We start from the raw sequence: 26609 nt of genomic DNA on the forward strand, positions 1-26609 counted from the left end.
TATTCTGAAGACTATATTGACTATAAAAATCCATGGAATAGGTTGTCTCATGAGATGCAGGGCTTCAAATCAAAGCTGGATCTATCTAAAATTGTTCAGCTAATCCTGTTTCAAGGAGGGGTCAGACAAGAAGAGGTGCCTTCTCGCTTGGCAATTCTGAGGTGCCTTCTCGCTTGGCAATTCTGTGAGCCATCTTGAACCACAGGCAGCCTCACACGGAAGAGAGAGGCCTACATGTATGGAACGGAAGCCCATCCAAAAGGAGGATATGTCAATGCTGTGTTCTTCAACACCCCCCTTCAGTTGCCCCTCAGCTCCTAAGGAGAGGCAACTGGTTGCTGACCCATCCACTGTGGCCTGAAGACCCTCCTGTCTCATGGACTTACCAGGCCCAGGACTGCTTGTGGGGAATGGAGAATTTCTCCACGATGGATGTAAGGCGGAGAAGGGAGCACTTCTGGAGGAGGCTGAGCTGAGCTGCTGACTGGCGGTTGATCTCTAATGAGGCCGAATTTAAGCTGGGCCGGTGGGAGTTCTGGAAGCTGTGCCAGCGGAGTTTCCTGGGGAGGAAAAAAGCAGCTGTTTGTTTATCTAATGAGGAGATATATTTGCTTAGCAATAACACTTCACAGTGCTTTACAGTCCTCTCTAAGTGGGTTACAGAGTCAGTATATTGAGCCCAACAATCTTTGATAGAAGGCTGAGTCAACCTGGAGCTGTTGAGAATCGAACTGCCGAACTGCTGGCAGTCAGCAGAATTAGCCTGCAATACTGTATTCTTCATGATACAATACAGGAAAACAATAAAGGTGGTACAATACGGGAAATTGAACAACATGTTAAAAGTGGTTGGCAGGCATGCAGCAAGCTAAGCATAATTTTCAAGGACAACCTGTCCCTATGCCTGAAGAGAAACGTTTTCAATCAGTATGTGCTACCTGCTCTAACTTAGGCCCCCAAACATGGGCACTAACCTCATCATTGCTACAAGAGCACGAAGAGCCATGGAAAGAGACATGCTCGGCATCACAAGAAAAGATAGAAAGACCTGCCCATGGATTAGAGAATAAACGGAAGTATCCGATGCCATCAAGAGAGTCAAAAAACTGAGCCACCAATAGAACTAAAACCAGAACTATTTCTATTAGGAATAATTATAGGGGATTATGAGAATTTTTTAAAAAAAATATTACATGTAATAACTGCAGCAAGAATCACATATGCACAAAATTGAAAAAAATAAAAATACACCAACAGAAGAAAATGTGATAAAAAAAGTATTAGAATGCGCTGAAATGGACAGATTTACAAAAGAAATAAAAGACAAAGAAGAACCTGAGTATTACTTAGTATGGAATTTATAATACAAATGGCTAGAGGAAAGAGACAAAGAATAAGAAAGCAATAAAGGGAAAAAAGATTAATAAATCAGAAACGATCAGAAATCAGAAAACCGCATAATTAGCGGGGGAGGGGAATGTAAGATAGATTGCAAATAAAATAGCACAGAATAAGAATTATAAGAGAAATATATGTGCATAGAATGATATAAGATGTATTGTATAGAAATAAGTACATTGAAAGAATAAAATTTATAGAAAAAATACAAGTATAAATTATCATATGAGTAGATGAAAATGTGTAAATAGATAGATAGATAGATAGATAGATAGAGAGAGAGAGAGAGAGAGATAGATAGATAGATAGATAGATAGATAGATAGATAGATAGATAGATAGATAGATAGATAGATAGATGTATACATATATGAATAAAAAGAGTATAATGGAGGCTTAACAATGTGGAAATGTTGCAAAGATGATATTTGTGTTTAAAAAATAATTAAAAAAGAGAGTCAAAGAATGGAAATGGTCACATAGCAAGAAGAACTGAGGGCAGGTGAAGCAAGGCGGTCATAGACTGGATCCCCCTTGACTAAAAGCATCCATGAAAGAGACCCAAACCAGATGGAGAGACAACACCAGCAAGTATGGCGGGCGCAACTGGCAAAAGAAAACTCAGGACCGTCTGGGTTGAAAACATGCAGAAGAGGCCTATATCCTGCAATGGATAGACAATGGCTAAAATGCATTCTAATCACTGTGCCAGCAAGGCATTGTACTAGAAGACCTCCAAGGTCCCTTCAAACTCTGCTATTCTCACTCACTAGAGGGCACCAAACACCCAGCCTGAATTTTAATGCTTCATCTGAAGGACACATTTCTCCTTACAATTCTCTCTCATACAGGGATCACTTTCAGAGCCCACAAGGGTACTAAATAAACCTAGAAGCCTATCATTGGTGCATGATACTGGAGTAGTCCTCACATTGAAAAAATAGTGTGTTGTTCTAGGACGGGGAAAAGAATAGAATACAAAATACAGAATAACAGAATAACAGAGTTGGAAGGGATCTTGGGGGTCTTCTAGTCCAACCCCCTGGCTCAAGGAGACACTATAACTATTCCAGACAAATGGCTGTTCTTCTTGAAAACCTCCAGTGATGGAGCATCAACAACTTCTGGACTGAAGCCATTCCACTGATTAATTGCTCTCACTCAGGCAATTTCTCCTTCGTTCAAGGTTGGATCTCCCTTTGTTAAGCTTCCATCTGTTCCTTCTTGTTCTGCCTGAGATGCTTTGGAGAATAAGCTGACCATCTCCTTTCTCTGTGAGAGCCCCTCAAGTACTGGAAGAGCTACCATGTCACCACTAAACCTTCACATTAGCCTAGACCCGTGATGGCAAACCTGTGACACACGTGCCAGAAGTGGCACGCAGAGCCCTCTTTGTGGGCACACACATCGTCGCCAGCTGCTCTTCTGATTTCTGGCACACATTGTTTCTAGCTAGTCTTTGTTGGTGCCGGAGCACCAGAAAACAGCTTGAAAACAGCCTGGAAAAGGCCAAAAAAAACCAAGCCATTTTCAGGGCCATTTTCAGCCCCCAAACCAGCCTGAAAACAGCCCCCCCCCCAAACAGCCAAAAAACAGGCATGCGTGAGTCAGCCAGCTGGTCTTTAGGTTTCCAGTGCTCTGATGTACGCACATGCACATGCGTTCCAGTTTGGGCACTTGGTGCTGAAAAGGTTTGCCATCACTGGGCTAGACATACCTACTGTATTTTTTGGAGTATAAGATGCTCTGAAGTATAAGACGCACCTAGATTTTCGGGAGGAAAACAAGGGAAAAATATCTGCCTCCCAGCAATTTGCCTCCTTGCAACAAACAGTACAGACAATATACACTCTCTCCTCCCCCTCCTTACCTCCTTTCTTCCCTCCATCATCCTTTTCTACTCTACTTCCCCTTCCTTTCTCCTTCTCCTCTCTCCTCTTTCCACTCCTCCTTATTCTCCTCATCTTCCACCCCTTACCCTCTCTCCTATCCCTCTCTTCATATCTTTCTTCTCTCATCTGCTTCCCACTCTTCATCTCATTCACTTGGTGTATTTCAGTTTCTGAGCAAACTCCATTCTATGTTGATGGTATTTATGCTTCCATATCAATATACTTAACATATCTTAGTTTTAAAGAAAAAATAAGAGAAGACAGTATACATGTGCAATCATATTACTTTAAAATCTAAGACCCCTCGTCAAACCTAATATACTTCCCCCCCTCCCATCCTCCCGCCAACCCCCCCCCCAACCTTCCCTCCTCGGACTTCCCAGAACCCATACACGGTATAAATCTTTAACAAAAACAGTCTAAAGTATATTTGAAAAAAGAATAGAAAATTGATAACATCTTTAAATTGAGCTTAGCTCCTCCTTGTGAGGCTAACTTTAAACAATTCCTGATCTTAATCATAAACTATCTGGAATTTCTTAGTCCCATATTTATTTTGAGTATAATCGATCCATTTTTTCCAGTCTCGTTTATATCTCTCGTTTGAGTAGTCCTTAAGATATGCAGATATTTTAGCCATCTCGGCAAAATTTGTGACTTTCAATGTCCATTCTTGAATTGTAGGCAAATTTTCCTTCTTCCAGTATTGCGCCACCAACAATCTAGCTGCAGTTATTAAGTGCAAAATCAAATTAATCTCTACAGCTGTACAATCAGTAATTGTACCTAACAAAAATAACTGAGCGGTAAACTTTATCCTTTTTAAGAACATTTTGCATAATCCACCATATTTTTATCCAAAATGCCTTAACTTTTTTGCAAGTCCACCATATATGAAAATATGTAGCGTCGAGAGAATCCCATCTCCAGCATTTGGGTTGTAAGTTCGGATACATAGAAGCCAACTTTTTAGGATCTAAATGCCATCTATAAAACATCTTGTAAAAGTTTTCTCTCAAGTTTTGGGCTTGTGTAAATTTTACATTTCTTACCCAAATCCTTTCCCATGTATCTGACATTATTGGTTCTTCAATATTTTGAGCCCACTTTATCATACAGTCTTTAACTAATTCTGTTTCGGAGTCCATCTATATTAATACATTATATAGTCTCCTTATATGCATTAAGCTTTGATCTCTTATTTGTTTAAATAAATTAACCTCGACTTGCATAAAACCAATTTTTTTATCTGTTTTCCACCTGGCCTGTAGATGTCCATACTGGAACCATGTTTGGATTACCTTTTCCTCTTTTAATACATCCAAGGATTTTAGTTGTAATACACTCCTTTCTAGGGTAAGAAGCTGTTTAGTTTAGTTTAGTTTAGTTTATTAACATTTATAGGCCGCCCTTTTCCCTGAGGGGACTCAGGGCGGCTCACATAAAATCAGGAGGGGGAATACAAACAATGACGTAGACACATATAAGTAAAAATAATGAGCAACATTCATTCATCATTCGGGAGGGGCAGCTATCTTTGTCCCCAGGCCTGACGGGCTAGCCAGGTCTTAAGGGCTATGCGGAAGGCCTGGACGGTGGTGAGAGTACGAATCTCCACGGGGAGCTCGTTCCAAAGGGTCGGAGCAACTGCTGAAAAGGCCCTCCTCCTTGTAGTTGCCAGCCGGCACTGGCTGGCCGATGGAATTCAGAGGAGGCCCAATCTATGAGATCTAATTGGTCGCAGGGAGGTAATTGGCAGAAGGCGGTCTCTCAAGTACGCAGATCCACTACCATGCAGGGCTTTATGGGTGACTAGTAGCACCTTGAAGCGCACCCGGAGATCGACAGGTAGCCAGCGCAGCTCGCGGAGGATAGGTGTTATGTGGGTGAACCGAGGTGCACCCACAATCACTCGCGCAGCCGTGTTCTGGACTAGCTGAAGTCGCCGGATGCTCTTCAAGGGAAGCCCCATGTAGAGCACATTGCAGTATTCCAGCCTAGAGGTCACAAGGGCCCGAGTGACTGTTGTGAGAGCCTCCCGATTCAGGTAGGGTCGCAACTGGCGCACCAGGCGAACCTGGGCAAATGCCCCCCTGGTCACAGCCGTCAGGTGGTGGTCAAAAGATAGCTGTGGATCCAGGAGGACTCCCAAGTTGCGAACCCTCTCTGAGGGGTGTAAAATTTGACCCCCCAGCCTGAGTGATGGAATATTGGTCGAATCTTTGGGAGGAAAGCACAACAGCCACTCGGTCTTTTCTGGGTTGAGTACAAGCTTGTTAGCCCTCATCCAGTCCATAACGGCCTCAAGGCCTCGGTTCATCACGTCTGCCGCTTCATTGAGTTGGCACGGGGCGGACAGATACAACTGGGTATCGTCCGCATATTGATGGTATCTTATCCCGTGCCTGCGGATGATCTCTCCCAGCGGTTTCATGTAGATGTTGAATAGTAGGGGGGATAAGACCGAACCCTGAGGCACCCCATATGATAGGGGCCTAGGGGTCGATCTCTGCCCCCCCACTAACACCGACTGCGACCTGTCCGAGAGGTAGGAGGAGAACCACCGCAACACGGTGCCTCCCACTCCCACCTCCCGCAGTCGTCGCAGAAGGATACCATGGTCGATGGTATCGAAAGCCGCTGAGAGGTCAAGGAGAACCAGGATGGAGGGATGTCCTCCATCTCTGGCTCTCCAAAGATCATCGGTCAATGCGACCAAAGCGGTTTCTGTGCTGTAACCGGGTCTGAAGCCTGACTGGAAGGGGTCGAGATAGCTTGCTTCCTCCAAGGACCGCTGGAGCTGGAAGGCCACCACCTTCTCAACAACCTTCCCAAGAAAGGGAAGGTTGGAGACTGGGCGATAGTTATTAAGAACAGCTGGATCCAGAGATGGCTTCTTTAGGAGGGGTCTCACCACCGCCGCTTTTAATGCGGCGGGGAAGTTCCCCTCCCGAAGAGAGGCGGTAACAACCGCCTGGATCCAGCCTCATGTCACCTCACTGCTGTTAGTAACCAGCCATGAGGGACACGGGTCCAGTACACAGGTGGAGGCACTTACAGCCCTCATGGCCTTGTCCACATCCCCGGGGGCAACATCCTGAAACTCAACCCAGAGATGGTCTACTTGATCCTCTTGTGCCTCGGCTGGAACTGCAGAGATGGAGTCCAAGTCCGACCGAAACCGAGCAATTTTGTCCGCTAAGAATTGGGCATAATCCTCCATAATCCTGTCTGTAAGTAATTATATCCTATTTTTGTACTATGTTCATATTTTCTAGTGCATGTCTAGGAATTGCCCACATGGGTATTTTATCATTTAATTTGTATTGATTTTTTTCCAGACCCGCAATAGAGCATTCCTTAAAATATGATTTTTAAAATTCTTGTCCACTTTTTTGTTATATAACAGGTAAGCATTCCAACCATATACTAGATCATGCCCCTCGATATTAAGTATTCTATAATCTGTTAAATTAACCCAACCACTAATTACAGATAAAGCTACTGCGTCATAGTATAGTTTTAAATTGGGTAATTTCAAACCTCCCCTCTCATGCGCATCTTGCATTATTTTTAGTTTTACTCTTGGCTTCTTCCCTGCCCATACAAATTTATTAATGCCCTTCTGCCATTCTAACAGGTTCACATCTTTTTAAAGTATAGGTAGCATTTGGAAAAGAAATAAGAATTTAGGTAAAATATTACCTAAATTTGGAAAAGAAATAAAATTCCAAAAGCATTTGGAAAAGAAATAAAAATTTAGGTAAAATATTCATTTTCACTGCTGCTATTCTTCCCAGCAAAGATAACTGTAACTTCTCCCATTTTTTCATCTCTGTCTGTATACTATGCCAAAGTGGTTCATAATTATACTTATATAACTTCCCGTTTGAGGTTGAAATATGGACTCCTAAATATTTGACCTTTTTAACTATTTCACATCCTATCATTCCTTCTAGTTCTTCCTTTTGTTTACTATTCATATTTGTAGCTAATATTTTTGTTTTCCCTAAATTTATTTTAAATCCTGACACTTGACCATATTGATTAATCATATTCATTAAGATCTTACTAGATTCCTGCAGTTGGGTTAATATTATAACCAGATCATGCGCAAAAGCACGTATTCTATATTCTTGCTGCCTAATCTTAATTCCCTTTAAACCCTCCAAGTCCCGTATTTTATTCAACAATATTTCCAAAGTTATAATAAACAATAATGGGGACAAGGGACAACCCTGTCTTGTGCCTTTTTCAATTTGAAAAGAATCTGTTAAACTTCCATTAACTATAATTTGAGCTGTTTGCTGTTGATATATTGCTTTAATTGATTGTAAGAAATGTTCTCCTATTTGCATTTTTTGCAGTGTTTTCAACAGGAATTGCCAGTTAACTCCATCAAAGGCTTTCTCAGAGGCCAGAAATATGAGCGCAGCAGGAATTTGGTTATTCTTTCCCAAATATTCTAGTGCATTAACAATTAATCTTACATTACTTCTCATTTGTCTCCCTTGAATAAAACCTGTTTGATCGTTATGAATCAATTGTTGAATAAACCAATATTAACCTATTTGCTAGTATTTTAGTAAATATTTTATAATCTACATTAAGTAATGATATAGGTCTATAACTTTTTGGTTGAGTAATATTTTGGTCTTCTTTGGGTATCAGGGATATAAAAGCTGTCTTCCAAGATAGGGGTACCTTACCTTCCGTTTGAATCTTATTAAATAATTCCTTGAGAGGTTCTACCATTTCTAATTGTAGATTTTTATAGTAAGCCGCTGTCAAGCAATCTGTACCTGGTGCCTTCCCTGCCTTTAACTGCTTAATTACCTGTAGAATTTCCCCCAAGGTTATTGGTTGATTCAATCTTTCCCTCTGCTTTAACTATGGGTATTTTTTCTTTATCCAAGTATCTCTCTATATCTAGACCTTTAATTTTGTCACCCTTGTACGACGCTGTAAAGAATTCACAGAAGACCTTTTGAATCTCATCTTGTTGATACACTTCTTTCCCTCTGTAGTGCAATTTGGCTACGTTATGAGATTTTTGTTTTTTCCTAATCTGATATGCTAACCATCTACCAGATTTATTTGCATTGCAGAAAGTGTTATGTTTTGCATATAACAGACTAGTGGCTACCTGATCTGAGATCAGCATATTAAATTGGTCTTTTAATAAGGTAATTGCTTCTTTAATCTTTATATCTCCTGGTTTTAAAGTTAACTCTTGCTCTTTCTTCCTAATTTCATCTTCCAGTTCTGTTCGCTTTTCCTCTTATTTACGTCTATGTAGTCTATTTAGATTTATCAAAGCTCCTCTCATATACGCATTACTTGCATCCCATATAATTTCCATAGATGTACCCTTATTCATATTAAAAACAAAGTATTCTGTTAACAATTTTTTACATTCATTAATATATTTCTCATATCTAAATAAATTTTCATTCAATCTCCAAGATCTTCTTGCTTGCGTCACCCCTCCCAACTCCATCCAAACCGGATTATGATCTGATAAAACTCTGGCACATATCTTGGTCTTCTTTACCCTAGAAAGCAAATCATTGGTAGTTAGTATGAAATCAATTCTAGAAAAGGATTGATGTCTATCAGAAAAGAAGGTAAAATCGTATTCTTCTGCATTTCTTTCTCGCCAAAAATCTCTCAGTTCAAAATCATCCATCATATCGAAAAAGGACTTAGGTAGTTTCGCTCGCATTTGAGTATTGGCCAAGAAGACTTCTTATCTTTCTTAGTGTCAATAACACTGTTCCAGTCACCCAATAGTATGCAAGACCTATAATCCCACTGTGCTAATTTGGCATGAAGCTTTTTATAAAATCCATCTTGTTGTTGATTGGGAGCATATATTCCCAGTAGCAATGTCCTTTTCCCTTCTAATACCAAGTCTATTGCGATGTATCTTCCTTGGGAATCTGCTTCGATTAATTCAGCTTTCATATCCTTCCTTAAGTATATAACTATACCATTTTTCTTCTCTGAAGCAGAAGTTATAAAATGTTGTCCAAGTCTTGTATTAATCAAATATTTTTGATCATTTGACCTAATGTGAGTTTCTTGCAAACAAATTATATCATTCTTGAACTGTTTAAGATAGTGATTTATTTTCTTTCTTTTCTGTGGAGAGTTTAATCCATTGACATTCCATGTTAGGAACTTAGTTGTCATCTTTGGCTCCCTGAAGCTTTTTTAGAGCCATCTGAACATCCTGGAATTTAACCTTTGGTCTGGCTGCTCCCACTGCTTCTAAGCTGGTACCTGTAGCATCTTGACCGGTAACAGGTGTTTGTTGCTTTTTAAATTGTTGATCCATTCGTCTGGTAATCACACAGGTTTGTCTTTGTTCCTTGGCTCCTTGTACTTCTGAGAGAGAAAGATGATCCATCCTTGTTGATAGCTGTGTAGTTTGCTGTCTATCTTGTCCTTCTTGTTCTCTTTCTCTAGGTCCAGGTGGGGCGGGGTGTCCAGCCTTCAAGATATGGTAAAAGTCTTGGGCCTTCCATACTGAATTAAGACGGTATCTTTGCCCCTGATAACTGAGTGCTAGCCCGACTGGTGCATCCTATCTGAACTGCAGCTGACGATTTTTAAGCTCTTCGACTAAAAAAGTGTAGTCTTTCCTAGATCTTAGCATTTGAGGTGGTATCTCTTTCAGAACAGTCACTTCCTAACCCCCAATTTGAAGCTTGGTTTTATAGGACTCTTGCAATATCATATTCCTCATGTCTCTTGTGGCAAAGTAAACCACAATGTCCCTTGGAAGTTGCTTCTGTCTAGCAATCCAGGAGTTAACACGATAGACCTTATCAATTTGCCAATCAAAATTCCCCCCTGGCCTTCCCATTGAACTATCGAAAGCTTCTGAGAGACTCTGTTTCAGATTTTCCTGGTTATTTTCACGTAAACCTCTTATTCCTAATGCAAGTTCCATTTGTCTATACTGTAACATAATAATTTCTTTTTCAGCAACTCCAACTTTTTGTTGAACCACGTCTATTTTGGATACCAAATTAATATTAGAGTCACTAAGATCTTCTAATCTGCTTTCAATTCCGGACACATAATCTGAAAACGAATTAAGAACCCCCAACATATCATCCCTGATCTTCTGAACCCGGGTCTCAAGTTTATCAGACAGTTCTTTATGAGCAACGGATATCTCCTCCTTAATTTTTCCCCCCATCGTAACTACATGATTTTTAAAGGCTTCAGCCAGTTCTTTCTGAAAAGTTTCTTTAGTTAACGGCTCCCCTATGGGGGGAGGAAGTAATGACTGTAGTTTCGTGCCAGGGGTGGGGGAACTGCCCGCACTTTTTGAAGCGGGGGGGGGGGAACCTTTTGGATAGGGTTTTGCTTAGAAGCCATTCCAAGTTTTAATCTTCTTCAGCCAATTAAAAAGTCTATGCTGATCGACTGTACAGCAATTACTGTTTAATGTAGTAATATATCACTCCTTTTCTTTGAAGTTTTAAACTCCTTAGAAATTCAAAGCCCGATCAGTGTTACGAGGCTGCTCGGCGCCATTTTGTCTATCTCTTTAACAAGTAAGATATCGGAAGAAATTCTTGTAAAAATGAAGCTAAGGATTAATACAAACAATTAAGAATTCACGTGTATAGGCTCTGCTCGTCTTGAATTCAGTATATCAAATTTTTGTTCTGAGGGTGAGTGGTTTGCTTTGTGCTGCTAATAAACAGCAGGAATTCTTGGCATGGAGACAATTCTGCTTTCGGGTGCCCTTCCGCCCCTCCCAGAGTCGGTCTAAGAAAGTTAGTTGGCGCGATGCCCAGCACAATTAGCTCACCTTATCTCCTTAGCCCGAAGAAAAGGTAAACAAGCTGTCAAACGGCTGATGGATTGCTATTCAGTTTAACGCAACCAGGATTCTGGAGCTGTTAACGACCAGCTCCCACCGGCAACCCCCCCCCCCCACCGGAGGATATACACTGTTTGTAGTGTTATATTTCAGACTATACTTATACAGATGCTGTTAAAATTGATGTGCTTTCTGGAAGTATAGTTATTCTCTGCTATTTAAAAGAATAGCACTTTTTAAAACAATAGCACTGGGTCTCTTCAGATCAAGCATTTCTTTTAAAAAGCTTCTTCATTTTGTTGTCTAGAATAATAATAAAGCAGTCTTTAAAAAATAAGTCTAATAATTTGAACATTCTATAGTCATTTATAGTTGTTGACTTACCTCCTTGCAGCAAACAGCCTGATTAGCACAAGGAAAAAAAATCTGCCTCCCAGCAATTTGGTGGAGCAAACAGCAAGTTTCAATTTCTCCCATTCATCAGCTGTTACAGGCTGCAGGGATTGCAATAGCTTATTGAAGCCTCCACAAGCCCCGTTTGCTGCAAAGAGGTAAATTGTTGTGAGGCAGAGGCCAAAGGGTTGGGACCTGTGGGTGGGTGGGGGCTACATTTAGTTTATAACACGCACCCAAATTTTCACCCTCTTTTAGGGGGGAAAAGATGTGTCTTATACTCCGAAAAATACGGTAGTTCCCCTACCCGTCTGTCACACGGTTTAGCCATCAGACCCCCTTATCATCCTTGTTGCTCTTTCCTGCACCCTTTCTACAGCCTCAACATCTTCTTTGTATCATGGTGACCAGAACTAAGCCCAGTACGCCAAGTGTGGCCTTACTAAGGCAGTATAAAACATTAATACTACCCTTTCCTGTCATCTTGGTGCAACTTAGGACTTTGTAGCCTTTTTTACAGTTGCAATACACTGGCTCAAATGGTGGTCTACCAGGATGCCTAGATCCCTCTCAGTTACTGCTGTTGAGCCAGGTACCACCTATTCTGTACCTGTGCATTTGGCTTTTCTTGCCTAAGTATAAAACCTCCCTTTTCTACCACGGAATTGCATTTTGTTGGATAGGATCGAATACTCAAGTCTGTCAAGATCCTTCTGGATCTTGGGCCTAAAGTATTGGCTGTTGCTCACCAGCTTGATGTCATCTGCAAGTTTGATGAGTATTCCTTCTATTATCATAATCTTTTTTTATAAAAAGTTTTTTTAATTTTTATTCTCTTGTATATAGTTACAGATATACATTCACATAGTTATTGTTCTTATTTATCTTTATCACTTTTACATGTTTGTTTTTCCATATAAAAAGTTAAAATAGACACCCCAGGTTGCTTTTCCTACCATCCAGTACACCTACTTTGTATTATCACCACCCTATTTTTTCTTTTCTTTTCACTCTCCCTCCCTGTGGGGTGGAGTTTGAGCAACTGAATGGCGCCAGCAGAGTGTTTAATGTCCGGATGCCCTTCCTGTCACCATGAGTATTCCTTCTCTCTCCCACTTAAATCATTGATGAAGATGTTGAGGACTACTGGACCTAAGACAGAAGCTTGAGGGACCCACTTCATGCTTCCCTCCATGCAGATGCATCTCCATGACTTTCTATGGAGAGCCAAAGTAGACAGAAGAGCAGAAGGGCTCTCAAGAGAACTCTCTGCTCTGTGTAATTTTTGGCTAGTCATAAGGAAGCGCTTGTGCAATATCACATGCTGATCTATACAAGCCTGGGTGGGGCTGGGAACTCATGTCACGTTGTCCATTGGGAGAGTGACATCACGAGCAAATGAGGTAATTCATTGAGCTGTGGGATGACTTGACATTGCCAGCTGGAATGGAAGCAGGAGATTCTGCCCTTAATGAAGAATTTCCTCCCCTATAATCAGGGGTGGGTTTCAGCTGGCGTTACTGCCGGTTCACTCCTGTGCACACTTCGAGCGCCTGTGCATGTGCAGTTCAATGGAAATTGTTCTGTGCATGTGCAGAACTCAAAAAAGAAAAAAAGAAAAAAAAGAAATGGAGGCAAGGTGACCGGGGAACTGGTTCAGGGGCGTGGCAGCCTGGGTCCCTCCCAGTTCTGCGACCCAGGCTGGTGTACCACTATTGGTTCGAACCAGGCCAAACTGATAGGAACCTACCTCTGCCTATAATGTCCTGGAGCAGAAGCCAGGGCGGAGAGCTGGAAGGCGCCTTACCTGTCTTGCTCAGGATAAGCAGCCCTTGATTCAAGAGCCTAACATCCTGTCCCAGGCAGGAAGCAGGACCTAATGTCTCTTCCTGCCCAAGCGCTCCTGCCTGAGTGCAATTTTAAGATCAGAGCTTTGTGTTTTGAAATTAAATGCAATAAAAAATTAACCAGAATGGAATAAAGGTGGTATGGCCAAGAATTCAAATCAGAAAGCCTCTCGCTCTCAAATCTGGCTTCCTTGTGGGCCAGGCATGCAAGGGGCAAAAATCATCCTAGATGTCTTCTGCCGTCATTCAACTTGAATAATATGCCACAAGGGAAAAAAACAATACTACCTTTGCTATAAACTATTGATTAATTAAGCATTTGTTAAATTGCCAGATTTTTTCCAACATGGTTTAGAAAACAAGTTAGGAAAAATATTATTTTTTTATAGATGGAAAATAGCTGTGAAATGTTTTAAATCTTCGTGGGCTTTTTTTCCCCAAACTCAAATGAAAGGTGAATTATTCTGCCTCTAAGAGATTAGTAACAATGTTCATTGTCCATTGCTCAACAGGTCCATTCCTGAAAAGAATTAGAGGGAGAAGTCCTGGTAGGGGATTATATGGCAGGCTGACCCTCTCTGAAGACATTGAGAGACCCTGCAGCTGAGAATGCACAACCTCTCTTGAGCAAAGGGAGATCATGAGATCAATCACGTGCACTCTGGATGGCAGTTCCTCACGAGCACACTGCAGAAATGGAATGCCTTAGTTGCAGATGAAGAGGAGATAAATCAGGATCTAGTGGAGAGTTCAAACCAACCAGGGTTCTTGATTCCCTCCTCCTTCAACAATTGTAATGTGACTTCTGCATTTGAAAAGAAGAAATCTGGGCCACCCCCTTCTTCTTTACTTAGTGCCTCTTGCATCTGAAAAGGTTAGCGGAAATTGCAGCCCCTAATGCAATCTGATGTCAGAAGCCACAAGCTTCCCCTCCCCTAAGTGGCAAAGCCTCCACAGTCATCCCAGAGTTGATTTTGAGCTGTATTTTTAAAGTGAAAAAAGAGCAAGTTTTTAAGTCAATATTTGAGGAATAATCATATCACTAAACCCGCCATCCTGGGCCCAACGTTTGGGAAGCCAGACTCTGCCTGTCACAAGTCAGGACAAAGGGTGAGTGATGGAGGAGTAACACCTCTTTAAAAACCTTGATCCAGCTGATCCGGCTGGGAGCAAGTCGTAAAGGGCCCCTTTCCAGGGTTACAGGAGAAGACGGTCAAGGATTTTGAAGGCTCTACACCCCAACGGCAGATCAAGTGGCAGAACCATCTTCTAGGAGAAGGGAAGCTCTGATGACAAACCTCCACAGCCTTGTGCCTACATCAGTGATGGGAGTACCAGGTACCGTTCTGGTAGAGTGCTCCGGAGGGGCCCACCCGCCCGCCTGTCCTCTTTACTGGTATTTGAGCCAATCGGGGCTTCCGTGCACGCGCACGGAGAGTATGGCGCCTGCGTGACGCTCTGCCAAGGAGCTGGAGTGTTGCCGAGCATCGCAGGTGGTAAGTATGGATGCGCATGCTGTGCGCGTGCTGTATGCGTGCATGTGGTAGACGTCCGGCTGATTGTAATGGGATCTGGAAACCACCACTAGGGTACATCCACTACTGGAAAAGGCTTTGGGAGTCAACCTCGAGGCAAAATCTGGAGCTGGAGTCCCGGAAGTAGTTTGTGACTTTGTACAACCACGTTCTGGTAACTCCTGCGACGCAGCTGGAACCATTCCTATCGGCTCTGTCATTCCATTGGACTATTTCAGCGACGTGGAGAAGGGGGATCTGCTGCTTGGGTAACAGTCGATCCTCCATATTAATCTACCCAGGCGTCATGCTCTGGAGAGGACACTCCAGCTTTGACCTCTTCCCAGAGCAGGATACCTTCGTCTTTTGAGACTGAAGGATACCAATGTAATCATACCACTATTTTCATTTGGTTTTAACTGAATTAAAATGGGATCATACCAAGTTTAGTTATTGTCTTGGATCTTTTCTCCTTGGACCTTGCCTGTGGCAGTCCATTCAAAGTCCACTTGGATCCAGAAACACCTCCCCTTTCCTATTCTTAGGCGCCCACAAGCACCCCAACTCCAGCCTGAAATGCTGCCAATTACTCACTGGCATTGTGCAGTGGGTTAAGGTTGACCTTAGGTTGGGAAGTGCCTTTGGTGCCACGGCAACTATCGCTCTCTCTCTCTCAGCACAGCCTACCTCACAGGGATGTTGCTGGGATAAAACTAGAAGGGACATTTATTCAAGCCGCCTTCAGATTGGGACAAAACTCGGATCCATCAATAAATAATTAAGCGCTGTTGCAAATCTTTTTCGTAAAATGTTTAAATCTCACAAAATTCTTAAAGTCTATAATGACACTGAACAGTAGATTGTAGTTTTCTTTTTATATACAATGGTAAATATATTGCCAAATCTCAACTTCGCCCTAAAGAAATCTGTGGAATTTCTTATAGTGTCCAAAACTACAATTTCTGTCCTGAGAACAGATAAGTATATCCTGAAAGAATTTGCGGAATAAACTAGAGAGAAGACTCCCACAAAAGTCAGCACTGGGGCATCACCATCAATGGCTTCAGAGGGGCTTCAATCCCAATTCTGAACAGGGACCATGTAGACCCAGTAGCAGAAGAGGTATTCTGCCAGTTCGCATTGGTTTGGGCAAACTGGTAGTGGCGGTGGCGCTAGGCTCCGCCCATCCACCCAGACGTCAACATGGATCTTCTACGCATGCTCCTGCTACCGAACTGGTAGTGAAGATAATAGGACACCATTATTGCCCAGTAGATATTTCCACCTTTAGGTGGGGGGACTGGAAAAGCAAAAACCTGAAATTATTATTGCCCTTTATTATATGCATAGGCCATACCAGTGATGTCTAATCTTTTTCCCATTGTGTGCAAAAAGTGGGGGAGCGCAGGGGGGGGGGGTCGTGTTTGAGCATGCCCACACCCATAATTCTATGTGCGATCTCCCATGCGCATGTGTGCGTGACCCCTCCTTGCGAATGCACGTGTGACTCCTGCCCTCCCCCTGATTTTGCCACGCGTAGGACCCATTTTTTGCTCTCTTAGGCTCCAGAGGCTTTCTAGGAGCCTGGGGAGGATGAAAACACACCCCCCCCCGCTTGCCCCCAGAGGACCTCCAGAGAGCATAAAAAGGCCCAATGGGCAAATTGGAAGTCTTTACCCGAACAGCCGAAAATAAAGGCTGAAGTCAGCTGGCTAGTGCCCACATGTGTGCTGGAGCTGACAGGCCAACATCTTGCGTGCCCTTTCCTAGGGAGAGAAGAGAATCATGACATTCCTAATTACCCTCAAAAAAGTTGCCTCCAAACTCTTCCCAGACTTACCTGCAAGGTCTTGTGAGTGATGCCCCCACGCCAGAGTCTCTGCGCTCTCTCATCTCGGGCTCCTCAGTCTCGTTCAGAGAGTTGGTGGTGCTCTCAAAGTCGCTGGTGGAGGTCCCAATGTCAGACATGGAGTGGTTCTCCAAGTTCAGGTGGGTGGGCTCCTCTGCAGAATCCATTTCCTCCCTTTCCCCCACCCCAATACTTTCATCCTCCATGTCCAGCTTTACTGCCTTTGACCAGAGTTCTATTTTTTGCTGGAGACCCCAAACATGCTGCAGGATGTCATCTAGGTTTTCATAGATCATTTCCTGGTCCAGATCAAAGAGATCATCCCCACTAGCAAAGTCAGGAACATTATCGTAGAGGCTTGTGCGGCTATCTGTGGAGGTGCTGGAAGGCCTCCTTGGTCGGTGTTCCAGGGCATGAGAAGAACTGCCTCCGTGGACACCACTGCTGACGCCAGGGCCACCTGCCAAAGGACTGGAGGCTTTGGGGGTTGATTTCCAGTCTGCCAAACAGCCCCTCTCCAAAGGGCACAAGCTTTCAATGGAGAGAGATTTGGGGAAAGTGCCTGGCTTGTAATCCCCCGGGATGTGGAATAAATAATCTCTTTTAAATGCAATTTGGTGATCCCACAGTCTGGCATCCCGTTTCTTGTTCAGACTTGTTTCATAATCCTCTAAATAAATACTACCATATTTGGGCTCATGTTGCAGCTTGCTTTTAACGGAGGCCAAAGCCTGGTTAGTCCGACCACCTGTTGAAATTGTCTTAGTGCTGTAGAAAGAACTTGGCTTTTCATGTCCTACTACAACCTGCGTCCCAGAGACAGGTTCCTTGGAAGAGTCCTTGGAGGAGTCCCAGCCAGACATGAGGTGAGTTCTATCCCCATCTGGAGCTTTAGCGGAGTCCAATTTCTCCTTGTCTTTCTTTCTCAGAGATTCGATTCTTTTGAGGAAACTCCGCGTCGGACGCTTCTTGGGTTTTTGCTTGCTGTTTTCATTTGGAGACTGGGCTGCTGGAGAATGGTTACTCAAGCTGTCAGGGGTATTGGTTAAAGTTGGGGAGTTCTGAGTGGACGACGAATGGGGTGCCATGGCCACAAGGCCCAAGGTCCCACCGGTGCTGCTCGTGCTATGGAGTGAAATGGCCTCCAAGTCAGCACTCTGGTCTGTGAGGACACTTTCCTGGCTGGAAAACTTCCTCATTGCGGAGTCTCTCTGCAAGCTCTCTCCAAGATGTTCCTTTGAGTCAGTTTGGGGCCAACTTCTGCGGTTCCTTTGGGAGGTCCATCGTTCACCAAAAGCACATAAGTCTTCATCATCCAAGTCTTCATTCTAGATCAAGCACAGAAGTCAGAGTCATTGGACAACTTGGTGGGAAGAGGTTGGCTCTAAACCACTGGTCACGTCTCACCTAAGCATGTCTAAAATGTTGATGCCCCCACCCCCGGGACATATAATTCTTACTGTCAGGCCTGCAGCCATCTTTTCTTTTGGATCTTTGGCCTGCCACACTTTCTATTATTCTACTATGCATTTTCTATTGTGGGAAAATGGGAGGGGGGATTATACGGTGCTAGATGATAAGTAGCCATAACAAAATTATTTCTAGAAATCCAAGGTCATCCTTTGTCTTTGAACCTCTGCACCTGATCAGAACTGGATGGGTGGAACTGCCAGCATGGCAGTGGGAGATTGGACCATGTGATGGACTTGTGGGTGTGGGGGCAAGATCTTGAACTTTCAACTGGGTCGGAAAACCGGGAAGCTTTCAGATTCGGGTTTTCCCAGATGTGCCAACATGGCTCTCTTAATAAATTGGAACTTTGAGCAATACTTTGCCTTGGACTCTGATTTACTGTTGGATGGTATTTGGAACCCTGACACTTACTTTACTCAAAAAGTGAACTCTACTCACGCGGAGGAAGCCTAAAAAGCCATTAACTTGGTTTAAACAAGGTTCAAATTGCTCCCATTAAAAATCAAATTGCCCTTCTGTGGGATGTGGGTCCCACATCGGGAACCACTGCCCTAAAGGAACTGCAGCCTCTGTGCATAGTCAGAAGCATCGTTTTATGACTTCCACTGTATGGGTGACAATTGATTCGAAGAACTAATCCAGAAGAATTGTGCTTTGGGTTACCCCAGGGGTGTCAAACTCAAGGCCCGTGGATCGGATGTGGCCTGCGGGTGCTTACAACTGGCCCGTAGGGCCACCCTGGAAACAATGAAGGACCGGCCCACAGTGCCTCTGCCAGAAAAAATGGGCTCCCAATCTCTGTTTTTGGATGGTTTTGGTTTTCGCTGGCAGAGGGTTGCAGGAGGCTGTCCCAGTCAAAAATAGAGATTGGGAGCCCATTTTCGCTGGCCAAGCACTTGGGTCACCACAGGTTCACCTTACATGAATGATGTCAAGCTGCCCCCTCCTCTGAGATCAAACACAGCCTTGATGCAGCAAGGGGTGGGTTCCGGCTGCTACTACTGCCGGTTCACTCAGGGGCACGGGTGCACTTGATGCGCGCTACGGGCGCATGTGCAGTACTAAAAAATGCTTCTGCCCATGTGCATAAGCAAAAAACAAGATGGTGACGCCTATGTCGCAGCCAATAGAACCAGTTCCGGAGCATGGCAGTCCGAGTTACTACCTACTTGTCTAAACTGGTAGGAACTCACCTCTGGATGTGTCCCTAAATTAAATTGTGTTCAACACCCCTGGATACTGCTCACCGCAGGGCCTGTCCGAGTCTCCACTCTGGGACCTGACTTTCCCAGGGTCTCAAGAACTGAGGCCCAGGACGCTCCAGCTGAGCTCCCCAGCGGTTGCTCTAGAAAAGCCCTTGTGTCAGCTCAAAGGGCATCTGGACAGGACCCGAGGAGGGGCAGCCAGGGGATGGTGGCAAGGACCAGTTAGCTCTTCCCAGGACATGGGCTGCATTCCCTGCCCCATCCCAGCCCTTGCACCCCGCGCGGCAGCTCACCTGTTTCGGCTGAAAGTAGACTTCCAGCTTCATGGAGTTCAGAGTCATTAGCCTCCTGCAAGCAAAGCAGAGATCTGTTTCACTCGGCTGTTGAGCCCCGGCGGCATTTGTGAGTTTGGTCATGCTATTTAAAAACAAGCAGCCCTTGTTTTAGGCCATTGTCACTTGACACGCAAACAGCTGGTGATCAGGGAAGCACGCAAGGCTCCAGACACACGCGCACAATCACACACACACGCTTGAGGAAAGCAGGCTCATCCCCATGACTTCCTGTCCCTCCCTCCTTCCCCCCCGCCCACAAGGAGATGTCAGCTCATGGGCCTCTCACCCTCCAGAGCCAGAAGGTTCAAGCCACTCCTGGTGTCACTGCCCGGTCTTTTCATCCAGCAAAGGCTTTCTAAGCCCCAGATGCAGAGAAGGCTGCTGCCCTTCCCAGCCACTCAGTTGAAAGGATCCCTTGGACTGCAGGCCATCTCTGTTTCCATAAGAAAAAGCCAAAGGACTTGGTAAACTCTCTGCATCCAGGTCCACTGACCTGACCTTTATGATTTATACTTTAAATTATGGCCTTGCTTTCTGCTCTAATCAAATCAAATCAAATCAAAATCAATATTAACCTGGAATAAGAAACAAAAAAAGGAGCCATAAAGGAGCACAACAGGTGGAAAACAACAAATCAGGAAAAGCAACCATCCTCATTCCAATTATCGTTTTCCTCAAAGGTCAAAACTAAGCCAACTTTCTGGAAAAATTGCAAAAGGAAGGAGAGGCTCAACAGTGGAGGAAGCATTAAGGCTGGGTCAGAATCGAGGCCCTCTGCTGTTACCACCTCGGGATGACCGAGTGACCACAAAGCCACTCTTGAAGTGAGCAGATTTTAGGCAAGTTGATTCAAAATTTGTTGTGATATAATGTTTGGGCTAACCTGAGAGTACAAACAAACAGATAAATATGAGAGCTTTACTATCACATGAATGCAAGCATTTATTCTACAAAGTCAATAGCATTTTGGGGAACTTGCACACTAGAATGTCCACCACACTGGAAAAATAGAACAATGACACAAGTGCTCTAGTACCAAAAAGTCTGGCGCATGGCCAGAGCTGGAAATTGACCTCACTGCATTCTGGTTGAGGGAAAATTAAAGCCTTCTCAAGTTTACGATCCACGTTTATATCTTACATCACCCAGGGGAACTATAATTGTTTTATGCCAGATTAATTACATTAATATGAGAGAAGAATACTAAAGGGATACTAATACTTGGTTTCATTCATTGTTGTTGTCTTCCTTCTTAACCAGCTTGCTCCACCATTCATGGTATTTTTGTTTAGATTTTTGTTTTTAAAGGAACCATCAGCAAAATCTGCGATGTACCAGGGACGTGCAGTCACTAGAGGCAGGGGAGGCAGGGCCTCACCAGTCTCCTGAGGGAAAGGAAGAATTTTAAATAATTTTTTTAAAATAATTAAAGCCAGGGTAGTTGCTAGCAGATTCAAAGTCACAGTGGCTTGGTGTCTGCTCTCAGTGTTAACTATGGGAGGAGGCGAGAGAACTCGGAGCCTCTTTTGCCTAAGAAATTGTTCGCCTTTTAAAAGTTAAGGCGGAGTTAACAAGCGAACACTTTCATATGCAAAAGAGGCACTGATTCTCCCGCCTCCTGATCGGGGAGCAGCGAATCATGCCTTAGGAGCTTACGTTGAGCACACTTACGTTGGGCGGACAAGAGGAGAGTTGAGAGAGTTTCCACAGCTGGAAAAGGTGGATCAGACGGAGGGACGGGGGTTCAAATTTATTGTAATTTAATTTGTAATTTGTAATTTAATAAAAAAATTAATTTTTTATTGTGAGGTTTGTGTGTGTGTTGTTTTTTCTTTCTTCACAGCGGTGGGGTCGGAGGAGGCAGGGGGGCGAGGCGGCGGAGCACGGAAGCGGCAGGGACGTTCTCGCCACTGTGTTACAACAGGCCAGGCGTCTCGCATTTATGTCCGCCATAAACATGAGACACCTGGCCTGTTGGACACAGTGGTGGTGGGGGGAGGAATTGACTGGGTGGGCTGGCTGGCTGGGGAGGGGAGACCCCTTTAAATCCCAGCACCAAGCGGGGAGGAGGAGAGCGGTGAGTCCAGGCAGGGAGCAGGTCGGGCGGGCTGGCTGCAGGATTGTGACTGTCCGTATGAGGAGGTGGGGGGGGGCAAGGCGGTGGAACGCGACGGCGACGAGAAGCATCTCAGATGGAGCCAGGACACCCGGAAGACAAGCCGGCACTTAAAGGCATGCCGAAGTGCCGGCTTGACTTCCGGGTGTCCCGGCTCCATCTGAGATGCTTCTCGCCACTGTCGCGCTCCACCGCCCTGCCCCCGCCCCCGCCTCCTCCGACAAACAATCCTGATGCCCCAGCCTGCAGCCAGCCCAGCACTGAGCGGGGACAAGGAGGAGGAGGAGGAGAAGAGCGGTGAGTCCAGGCTCGGTGCTGGGCTGGCTGCAGGCCGGGGCATCAGGATTGTTTGTCAGAGGAGGCGGGGGCAAGGCGGTAGAGCGCGATGGTGGCGAGAAGCATCTCAGATGGAGCTGGGACATGCAGGAAGCAGGTCGGGCGAGGGGTGGGTGGGCTGGCTGCAGGCCGAGGCAGCAGGATTGTTCATCGGAGGAGGCGGGGCGCAAGGCGGTGGAGCGCGACGGTGGCGAGAAGCAACACCCCCGCCACTGTGTCCGACAGGCGTCTCGCGTTTATGTCCGCCATAAATGTGAGACGCCTGTCGGACACAGTGCCGGGGACGTTGCTTCTCGCCGCTGCTGCGGTCTTGCCTCACCAACGGTAACCGTCACCGCACATCACTGCAATGTACCACAGCTGAACTCCTCCCTATGAATAAGCAGACCGGGCAGACACCAATCTTTATCACCAGAAATTTGATAACATATTCCAAAGGCATGCAGATATTGGAAAGGACGGGACTAAGGCATCTTTGCCCAGAAAAAAGGGGCAGGGGGTCTGAACTTCTCATGGACTGCTCTTCTTCATCAGATTGATGCTAAGTGCCAATCCCTCAGTCCTGAGTATATCCATCTGGGAATATAGTTCTATGTTTCAAGGAAAGTCAGGAGAACTAGGGGTGATTTCCCCATTCCTTTTTCTTTGCAAATCTTTCAACAGGACCTTCGCCAAGCCAATTCTCTGCTCAGTGCACGAGTCCAAACTAAAGCACCCCAGATAGATGGATGTCCTTCCCCTTCCACAAAAAAAGAATCCACCACTCTTTCCAAAGTCATTATGCTGCCTACACTTTAGAAGGTGGAGAATAAGACCTAGTCTTCCTCTCTGGAGAGTTTCCTCGGATATCGAAATGGGACAATCACAGCCTCAAGGTACACATACACAATTCCCCCAGTCTTTCGTTGCAAGACTTAATTACTAGTTTGCACATCACTCTTGCAACCTTTTCTTGCATCGTTTCCAGTTTCTGAATCTTGTTACTCTGGTGCCCCCAGCAGGACTCAGCACTTGAAAGGGAGTCTAGTTAGAGCAGAATAAAGGGGAACAATTTCATCCCGTATTCGGGGAAACCTTCAACTGCACTGGTCTTGTCTGCAACCCACTGCGCGACTGACAATCTGCTTGTGAACAATTCCAATTCCAAGATCCTTTCTGGAAATATGATTGCTCGATAGGGAATCCGGGATGCTGCACCTGTAGATTGGGGTTCCACCACAAATGCGCAAACAACAAAAGCGCGCCTGACTAAACCGTGCCGACAAAACCGCGCCGACAAAACCGCACGACGAATGAGCGACGAATTAGCCCTAAAGCGCGCCGACAAAAGCGCTCTGACAGAAGCGCACTGTAACGTAATCCTAAACCTAACCCTAACCCTAACCCTAACCCTAACCCTAAACCTAACCCTAAACCTTACCTTAATTTAAATCACGCTTCTGTCGGCGGCTGTTGTCGGTGCGCTGTTGTCGGTGCGCTTTTGACATCGCGGTTTTAGCGCCGCGGTTTTGTCGCCGCGCTTATGACGTTCGCGCTTTTGTCGGGTCACGGTAGATTGGATGCTTCACATTTGTCTTTGACAAATTTCAAGTCTGTCTCAAAAGCACTTTGAAGTTTTTGTTTCAATCCTTTTTTAATTCTTCATCTTATTTTTAAAACCCACCCAACATCCCATAGAAAACAAGTTTGCATAAGCACAAACCTTTTGCCAAATGATCAGCGAAAGAAGGGTTTTCCTTGTCTGTCCCTAAATAGCCTAGAATAATAACTATTAGCAGGTCTTGGCAAAGTAGAATGTTGTTCATTTGGCTTTCAAAGCAACAATCCAGAGAAGGCAAAAGCAACATGCATTGGAAGCAGGAACAGAAGAAGGAAATTCAAGAAGAGAGATGTCAGTTATGTCCTTAGAAGAGGATCTAGATCAGAAGTGGTAATATTCCATGATCAGTGTGGTTTCTTTGTGTTGAAATTTGCTCTTTGGCTGCAACTGTCTGGCTCTAGAGCAAGGAGAGAAGTTCTTCCAAGAGAAGCCAAGGCCTCCTTCCCTTTCTCTCTTGCCTGTAATGTGGGGCAGGGGGACAGAATTTCTTGAGGAAGCCAATAATCCAAACGGAAGCAGGAGAAAAACAAGAAAGTAGTAGGAATTACAGTCTTCCCATGGATGCTACACTGCAGTGAAACTAACGGAACACAGAACATAGAATGCAGAACATAGAATAATAGGGTTGGAAGGGACCTTGGAGGTCTTCTAGTCCAACCCCTTGGCCAGGTTGAGAGATCCTATACCATTCCCAACTTTCTTTCGGCTTGATGGGATGGATACACATGATCATTGAAAGAATAACAGAACAGAATAATAGAGTTGGAAGGGACCCCTGAGGTTCTCCAGTCCAACCTCCCACCCAAGCAGGAGATTCTATACCATTTTAGACAAAGGAAGGTCCAATCTCTTTCACAGCTCATTAGCTTAGTCACTTTGTCAAAGAATGAAATAAGATTTGTTTGACACGATTTGTTTTTGACAAACCCATGTTGGCTTTTGGTTATAACTTTATTGGCTTGTAGGTGGTTCGCAGTTGCTTGATTAACTTTTCCAGGATTCTCCATGTGATGTCAGGCTGATTGGCCTGTAGTTTCCTGGATCCATTTTCCCCCCTTTTTTTGAAGTTAGGAACCACATGAGCTCTTTTTCAGTCCTCTGGTAGTTTCCCGCTGCTCCATCTTTGAAAGATATTATTCCATGGTTCTGAGTTCACATCTGCCAAATTCCTTCAGGACTCTGGAATCTAATCCTGGAAGTTCAAACTTCTCTAGAGTGGATAGTGTTGTCTTATCATTTTTTTGCCTATCTTAACTTGTATTCCTAGACTGTCTTTAACAGATTTGTTTTTGGTAGCTTTGGCTATTTTTTTCCTTTTGTGTGAAGGCAGATGCAAAGAATGAATTAAACAGCTCTGCTTTCTCCCGGCTGCCCATCACTTCCTTGCCATCTTCTCCCATTGACTTTTCATTGTTTTTTATGTGTTGAAAGAAAGTGGTTTTTAAAATTATTATTATTTTTACATTTGTTGCATTTATTAGTTCATTCTGAGCCTTAGCTTTACTGATTTCATCTTTGCCTGTTTGGTTATATGTTGATATTCTGCCTTAATTATATGCCCCTCTTTCCATTTTTTATACCTATCCTTTTTGTCTTTCAGTTTATCAGAGAGTTTTTTTTATGCAACCAGGCTGGTTTCTTCTTGGATTTCTTATTTTTCTTTTTCAGTGGTATTGTGAAAAGTTCAGGTTTTATAATCACATTTTTCAGAGATTCCCGAGCTTTTTGAATTGTTTTCCCCTTTAAGATTTTCATCTATGGAATCCTTTCCAAGCTCTAAGTTTGTTGAAATCAGCTTTTAAAAGTAAAACATTAGTTTGATTATGTTCTATTTGCTCGCATTATACTGAATTCCAATATGACATGGTCATTCTCTCCAAAGTTCAGGGGTGGGCTGCTGCCAGCATTACTGCCAATTCAGTGCGCACACAATTTTGTGTGCGTGCCAGACATGCATTCTGCAGGAATGCACGTTTGCCCATAAATAGGTCTGTGCACGTGCAGAACATTAAAAAATGAAAAAAAAAAACCATGCCGCGCTAACCGGGGAACCGGCTCAGAGGCATGGCAGGCCTGGGTCGCTGCCATTTCCGGTGACCCAGACCAGCAAGCCACTACCAGTTTGACTGAATTGGTCCTAACCAATAGGAACCCACCTCTATTTCTTCTCTATTAGTAAGCATTAAATCCAGTATAACTGATCTTCCAGTTCCCTCCTCTTCCCATCTTTTGGATGACAAAATTGTCAGCTAGGTTCGTTAAGAACCTGTTTGATCTTCCACTTGATACAGAATTTGCCTCCCAATTGATGTCAGGATAGTTAAAGTCTCCCATTACTACTATGTGTTTCCTACATATCGTATTTTTTGGAGTGTAAGACGCGTCAAGATTTTGAAGAGGCAATTTTTTTTAAAAAAGTGTTTGCACTCTGCAGCCCTCCCAAAAACGGCCCCTTTTTCATAAAAACAAGTCCGTTTTCTTTTTTTAAAAAAAGGGTTGGCATGCATAGCCTTTAGGAGTCTTATAGAAGGCTCCTTGGGGCTGAGGGGGACAAAATTGAGAAAAAAGGCCATTTTTTGCTCATTTCTGCCCTCGCCAGCCACCAGGATCATTCTGAAAGCCTCCTAAAGGCTATGCACGGCCATTTTGGTGAAGGGGCGGGGTTTCATGAGGCAAAAAAATGCTGTATTCAGTGTATAAGATGCGCCCAGATTTTCAAACTCTTTTTTGAGGGAAAAGGTGCGGCTTATACTCCCAAAAATATGGTAAACTGCTAAACTGCTTATTCTTGCGCCAGCCTGGAGAGCTC

At 44.1% G+C, this 26609-nt stretch overlaps 1 protein-coding gene across 2 annotated transcripts in view; it reads right to left on the minus strand.

Annotated features, from left to right (window-relative positions):
* STARD8 (StAR related lipid transfer domain containing 8) overlaps positions 1-26609 on the minus strand; it is a 111673-nt gene that overhangs the window by 25686 nt on the left and 59378 nt on the right. Inside the window, exons 2-4 of one of the 2 annotated variants that reach the window (XM_087727927.1) lie at positions 19707-19761; positions 16727-18063; positions 387-560 (exon numbers count right to left, since the gene is read on the minus strand). In XM_087727927.1, the coding sequence (XP_087584053.1) occupies positions 387-560; positions 16727-18063; positions 19707-19754 (1559 nt within the window). In that variant the 5' untranslated portion in view covers positions 19755-19761. Of the gene's footprint in view, positions 1-386; positions 561-16726; positions 18064-19706; positions 19830-26609 lie in introns of those variants that run through there. The other variant, XM_087727926.1, reaches the window with a different exon arrangement.

This window comes from Thamnophis sirtalis, unplaced genomic scaffold, assembly GCF_051295495.1.
Source record: "Thamnophis sirtalis isolate CommonGarterSnake01/CBP01778 unplaced genomic scaffold, rThaSir2_p1.2 scaffold_13, whole genome shotgun sequence".
NCBI lineage: Eukaryota > Metazoa > Chordata > Lepidosauria > Squamata > Natricidae > Thamnophis > Thamnophis sirtalis.